We start from the raw sequence: 7,167 nt of genomic DNA, 5'->3' as shown, positions 1-7,167 counted from the left end.
GTACGTGCTTCAACTTCAATAGGACACAATTAATCAACTCTGGTTAGTGTTTAATCATATGGAATGACTAATTGAATTTCAATTATTTTAACACTAATCTTTTAACCGATTGTATTTCTAATATAAGTGAAAGAAAAAAGAAATAGAATCTACATTAATCAAGTTAAAGTTGACTAAGATTTCACACAAGGACAAAACAATACGAAGCAAAACACCCTTGATTCTGAATGCTTTTATAAGAAAGTAAATTGGGTTTTTATGGGCCGTGGCACTGTGCCCCTTGTGTTCAAAGTTTGAATTGTCGTTTCTATAATTTAGATTAAATTTTAGAATATAACTTCAAAAACAAAATGTTAGGAATGTTATTACTTTGGGGAGCTATTTCCTGCAATGAACTTGGTTAAAACCATGTGATGGGATACAATCCCATCCATTTGTTTCACCACCGTGTCTACAGAAACGGCCTGACGACATGTCACCCACTTCATTTTTATGAGAAAGATCTCATATTCGAAGCCCAAACCGTTTTTTAGCGTACGAAGCAATTTTTCTTCAACAGTCCGGGACTACTGACTAGTTAAGAAAATAAATGATAAAGATTGATTCTTATAAAATAAACTGTTAGACCCTAGAAATCAAACAACGAAGAATGTTTAAAAAGTCAAAATACTTGGTAGACTAGATTACCGCAGACAAACCCTAAACCAGCGGAGCTAGTCTCGGTTTGGACAAAATTGGAGATTTTGGTCTATTAACTAAAACTCTCTAAGATTTGGCATCTGGATTTTGAAAGATGCAGAGCACTCGTTCTTGAGGCTAATGAAATGTGGAGCATGGTTCGTCTTCTGCAGTTGGAACTTGGAAATAATTAACTGATACTAGCATTAAAAATAGAGATACAATCGTGACAAACTCATAACTGTTCTTACAACAAAAGAAAAACTGGAACGGTGCCCTTTCTACAAAGTTGACATCAACATAGCACGGATTTTAGCTCTAAGTTCATCGGAAATCTCCGTTGGTTGCGAAGTCTGCGATGAAGCTCTTCCGTTTTGATGTGATTCCAAAATATCAATGGAAGCTTCCCTACTAGCATGAGCACCCTCACTAGCTCTTGATTGATCTGACTTTGTGTAGATCTCGCCTTCTTCTAACTCTGCTCCTTTTTCAGACACAGGTTTCCTGTGCTTTACAGATCTGCTGCGGTGGTGATGTTCATCTTCAGAGGAGTTGCTGTGCTTGTGCCGGCGCCTATAAAGCTGGTGCTCATCCTCAGAAGAGTCACTATGCCTATCACTACGTCGAGAATTCCGATGCTCATCATCAGAGCGATCGTGATTGCGCCTTTTTTGAGGCTGATGTTCATCATCAGAGCTATTTCTCTTATGCCTACGCCGTGAGTGCCGATGCTTCTCGTCATCAGAACTGTCATGCTTATGACGTCTTTTATGCTTATGCCTGTCCCTACTGTGTTCTGAAGAATGATGAGACCGATGCTTCTTCCTAGAGTTCTTGTGACCCTTTTTATCTTCTTCCTCTTTCTCTTGTTGCAAATCATTGTCAAGTTCTTCTCCTTCATACCTTTTAGAACGGTAGCTCCTCTTTGAACGCCGCTCATTACATTCATCAGCAACAAATTTCTTCTGTAACTCCTCAACCTTATCCGAAATATCAGCTTCTAATGGAACTGAACTGCCTTCTCTTTCTTTGACTGAAAGATTTACATTACCTGATGAGGAAAGCCCTGATTCTGGTGGTTCAACCGATAAGCCACGCAATGATTCATTTTTCAATGGTGCAGATCCACTTTTTATCATAGCTGCAAACATCTTTGCTCGTTTCAATCTCTCCGCCTTCAACTTCTGCTCTCTGGTCAAGGATGCTTCTGAGGAGTCTGCCTCATTTGCAGCTGCAAGAGCAGCCGTCTCAGCAATGGCCTTGGCAACAGGGACGGGAACGTGAGACTCCCCAGAATAATTTGCCTTTTGAACGGAAGTGCGAAGTTGAGATGTATGTAGACTCCCGGAGCTCAAATTTTGCCCACCCTCACTGGTAGGAGGTTGACCTATACCACTTGATGACTTTGGGAACATCTCTAAACCTGGATTCTTATTGCCTCTTGTGGCTGCCTGGAGAATAGCTGCAACCGCATCCAGGCTGACTCCAGACTGACCCTCGTTAGCTTTGGGAGGTGGACCATTTCCCTCCTTTGAGTTGCCGATTACCATCTTAAACTTCTCTTTCCTGTCATAATCAAATGGCAAATCATGACCAGCAGATTCTGAAGAGACATTATCACCTTCCACAGCAGCTTTACTGTCCACTACATGCCCCACGGACTCATGCTTCTCAGGAACCAAGCCCTTGCCAGATACCTTGGACTGCAGAGAAAGGGCCAGGCATAAATATCAGTAATGTGAAACATTGGACCATCATAAGGCAATTTAAGAACAGGCAGAAAAAGGCACCCAAAACTCTTATATTCTTAACAAAGATACTCAATCAAATAGCACAAAATCTTTAAAGACATTACTAGGTTCTGCAGATACGCACCTCCTGGGCTTTTTGAAGAACTTTTAAATAGTAAGGATGATACTGGTTAGATGGCTGAAGGAACAGAAACCTTCCCTGTTTACAGTTCTGCTCAATCAAAATAGCTTCAAATTCTCTACCATTTTTTAGTATAAACTCAACTATTTTATCAACCACTCTCTTTTGATCAGCCGGTGGCTCCAAAATGGGTAGTTCAACCTTGGATGTGCTAGGCATAGCAGGAGCTTGTGAGTCATTGGCAGCAGTAGATAGTGATCCTGTGGCACCATCTTCTTTCTTCATACCACTAATAGCTCCACCTTTAACTGTGGTAATGCTGCGATTATGTTTTATGACATTAACTTTCTCTTTCTTGGGAATACATGGACTCGTAGAAACAATATCAGTTTTCCCAGCTACATTTCCAGAAGATTCTAGGTGTTCTGATACACAAGGAACGGATGCACTGGCAGAATTAATAGCTTCATCAGACTTGAGTTTTCTCAATTCAGGTGCATCCTCAATTATACCATCGTCATCCTCTCCAGAACCATATACAGAACCAAGCAAAGATAACGCACCACCTGTCTGATCAAGTCCACTGTCAGCTCTCTTCTCTTCATGTAGAGGCTTTCCATCAGAGTCACACTCCAATAGTTCTTGGTGATTGACGAGAAACCTAAAGTACGCATGAAGGTAATGGTCAGGCATCAAGAATCCGAACGTAGGATTGTCTCCCTGTTTCACCCTCAAAATAATTTCTGACTGCCCACCATGCTTGGCAACGAATAAAGCAGTTCTTGCAATGATCTGATGTACCTTTTCCGTTGGAGGCTGAGGGGAAAAACAGAAGGAAAGAAAAAAATCAACACACTGAGATATTCCACAAATGCAGATATCACATCCAGAGAAAAAGAAGTAAGTAGCATAATAATAAACCCAAGATAAACCCTCAGAACCTCATATATACCAGATAACCATAAGGATCAAGAAACATAACTCGAACAAGATATATTTCTTCCAGTTGGTCAGAAGCAGTAAAGATTCAATAAATTTCTACAATCCTAATCCCACCTGCACAGCCCCTTGTGTCACAAGAACTGCATGCCTTCTCCGAGTATCTGAAACTTAGACATGGTAAGCCTTAGAAGAACACATGCACCCTAGCAATTATCATCTGGCCACATTTGTTAACTATCAAACAAACAATAATATCCAGGTCATGTGAAATTGTACACTGACAAATAAGAAACACGAGAGGTATACTTACAAGGTTTTGACTTAAGATATCTGGCACTGGAAAGGCTGGGTGGAAAACAGGCTCGGGATCATTATTCTTCTGCAAAGTGAATTCATCTAGGTTTCCATATGAGAATCCAACAGAATGATAGCTACCAGCCTCTGCCTGCTCTGGTTCTTTACCTATATCAAGACATAAAGATTTAATGATCAAAATCAATCTTACACACATCAAGTTTACCCAAAGCTGTCATTAATATACCAAGCAGGGAAAATATAAATAAAAGAGAGACTACAGTTAGAAAGGAATATTCTTACTTGTGTCTCTGATAAATGCAACTGTTGCAAACTATGTCCCATCCTACAAACTGAAAAAATAATGCAAAAAACAAAACATTGATAGAAGGAAGAGACCAAACACGTCTCTCGATCATAGTCTTGAACTGTTGCTCCCTCCTTTCCCCCTCCCCCCAACCCAAGCAAACAAGGAACGAAAAGAACACCCTCAGGATCTGACCCAATTCCAACTTCCATAAAAAACAAGAGTTCCATCGTATCGAGGCCTTAAGGTCCAAGTGGATCATATTCCCAATTCTGGGGGGTTTATGCATTCCACAGTTTTCTATTAAAGAACCAACCCTCTCCATTTTCAGTACAAATGAAGAGGTTCTCTTTGTTCTACTCGAACAGATCATTTCAACAAATATCATGAATCAAACAAACATCCAGTGCAGTACTCTAATGGCTACACAACTGACCACAAACTAACCTCCAAACCCTTGAATGATAGCCAACCCAAAAGACACCACTACCTAAATCTACATTTCCTTTAATCCTAAGTTTTGAAAATTTCATAACTCCATTTTACTCTGCACTCATTTTCAAACACTGATACTTCTTCCTAAAACAAAGTCCACACTTATTCAATCACCATTCATTGTTCCACCGTTTAGTAATTGTTTGCAAAATAATGAAATGTTTAACACTCATAACCTACACCACTTAACAACCCTTTCTTTGCTCTTCTTAGGCAGATCAATCTGCATGTATTCATGTCCCAAACAAATAGTTTGTAGGTATTCCTGAATTTGAGTTAAAACCAGATTACCAGGACACACATAAAAGCCTACTCCATTCAATCTTTTAATAAAACCCTTGTGAAGCACAAATCAGGGCGACAATATGGAACCTTAATCTACTAAAGCCTACAACACGCAACAATTTCACTTCAGCTAATTTGACATCCCTTTGAAACGAAAGGTCATTAACCATTAAATTTTAATTCCTTTTCTTTCATTTTCCCATAAACCAAATAACAAATATATATATATATATATATATATATATATAGTAACAAATCCAGAATACCAAATCTATCAGAAATCATACTATATTCAATACAAAGTTTAATAAATTTTAACTGAGGGATTAACAATTTACCTTGTTCTTGTTCCTGTTCTTCGGACGGCGACGGCAAATCGAGGTAGCGCTCCTGATCGAGCTCCGACTCGAGCGCGGCATCGTGGTAAGGCGGCGGCGAAGAGGATGAGCGCGTGAGATGTCGCCGGCGCGTGCGAGGGGGCATAGGGTTGGGGAGGAGGTGGCGAACATCGTAGCGGTCGATGAAGAGCGAGTTCCACTCGACGAGGGCGTCGGGTGAATTGACGAACGAGGCGTTGTTGTCGTCGTCGAAGAGAAGCGCGTGGCGGCCCACCACCTCCATGTCCATCTCGCTACGACCGTCCAATTTGAACGGAATTGTTACTAACACAGAGAGAGGGGAGATGCGGATTAAGGATTTAGCAATCTGGGAGAAACCCTAATTGTGATTTTTTTTTTCAAGGGCTGCGATTCGACAAAGAGAAAGCATAGAATGTCAACAACCCGACCGGACTCGAATTGGGCTGCGGTTCGATTTTATCGGGTATGAACCCAACCAACCCGACCGGACTCGAATTGGGTTCAACATTGTTCAATTTTTAATTGGGTGAGTTTTAACGAAAATGGCTTCACAGTTCACACAGGGGGCGTTTGTTTGCCCTCACTAGGTGGGATTGGACTGGACTGGATTGGACTAGCTGTTAGTCCAATACCGTGTTTGTTCCATGCTGGGACTAACATTAATGAGACTAAAGGGAACTAGTATGGACAAAACCCTTCACTAAGAGGTCTTAGTGAGACCCCCCAATAATCATGGGACTAGCTAAGACTATCCTCTCTCGTCCTCGTCATGCTCAACGACTACTCCCGATAGACTCCTCGTCATCTCCGATCACCTAGATCATAATAAAATATTAATAATTTATATATTAAATAATATAATTGTTCGTCGCAGGAATCTCCTGGCGGACGAGCACACAGCTCCCATGGGAGAATGGCGTCGGTTGAGGGTATCTGTCGTACTTCTGCTTTCTTCTCGGGCTCGCTCGGGCAAGCCTTTGTCGGGCAGATCTTGGTCGGGCAAGACACACTTCGGGCAAGGCTCGTCGGGCAGTTCTGAAAGAGAAGGACAGAGTTAATTTGAAAGGGTGCCTTTGTGGGGCCTTAGGTGTAGGCCTTAAGGCTCACAATCAAGATTAACTTTGTCGTGCTCAGGCGTGCCACTGCCATCTTCAGTATGGCAGATGTTGAATGGGTGTTTAAGCTTTGATTGAATATGTATACGCCCGAGAAACCAAGTTAGATATAACAGGTGCCTTTGTGGGGCCTTAGGTATAGGCCTTGAGGCTTCCTGTCAAACTAAACTAGCGCTTGGATGTATCATATTTGGTCTTTTATGGTTGCCAGAGTCTTATTACTATTATACCTTTGATTATCTGAATCCAAGAGGTAAGACGAACCCAAATGAGTGCCTTTGTAGGGCCTTAGGTATAGGCCTTGAGGTTTCCCATCAGAGTTAATCCTTATACTCGGACCAACTAGACCGCAACATGAAATGAAGCTAAATAGATGCCTTCGTGGGGCCTTAGATGTAGGCCTTGAGGCTTTCTATCAGAATTCACTCCATGCTTAAGCCTTTTCTACGAATCAAGATATAACAGCAACAAAACGGAGAAATAGATTGATTACTTGCGCCCCAAGTAACTTCGGACTTCTCGCTTATCAAGGATTGTCGTGGATAGGTTGAGTCCACATAGAGTTCTTTTTTTTATGCCTTGAGGCCAAGGACTTTACTGATCTTTAAATTACATGCCCGCGGGCTTAAGACTTAGATCTGATTTGAACTCTGACGCGATTCAGATCGGATTCAAGTGCTGAAGACTCATTTTCATTCTAACTTTGCTAGAAATAACTTGTATATAACTGGGAATATATATAACATGTTATTGTGCTTTTAAAAGAAAGAAAGGACAAAGACAGAGCAAAGATAGTCGGGTAAGTTTGAACCTTATCGGC

At 41.2% G+C, this 7,167-nt stretch overlaps 1 protein-coding gene across 1 annotated transcript; it reads right to left on the bottom strand.

Moving 5' to 3' along the window:
- Window positions 1-865: 865 nt before the first annotated feature.
- LOC103448384 (uncharacterized) lies at window positions 866-5,738 on the bottom strand. Its single transcript, XM_008387640.4, has 4 exons — window positions 5,212-5,738; window positions 3,803-3,954; window positions 2,554-3,366; window positions 866-2,381 (listed from the first exon to the last, which is right to left on the bottom strand). The coding sequence occupies exons 1-4, from the start codon at window positions 5,498-5,500 to the stop codon at window positions 960-962; spliced, it is 2,676 nt and encodes an 891-aa protein (XP_008385862.2). The 5' UTR covers window positions 5,501-5,738; the 3' UTR covers window positions 866-959.
- Window positions 5,739-7,167: the final 1,429 nt, after the last annotated feature.

The sequence above is a fragment of the Malus domestica genome, chromosome 11 (genome assembly GCF_042453785.1).
Source record: "Malus domestica chromosome 11, GDT2T_hap1".
Classification (NCBI taxonomy): Eukaryota; Viridiplantae; Streptophyta; class Magnoliopsida; order Rosales; family Rosaceae; genus Malus; species Malus domestica.
The sequence above is the reverse complement of the archived record's forward strand: the minus strand, read 5'-3'. Positions and strand labels throughout refer to the sequence as shown.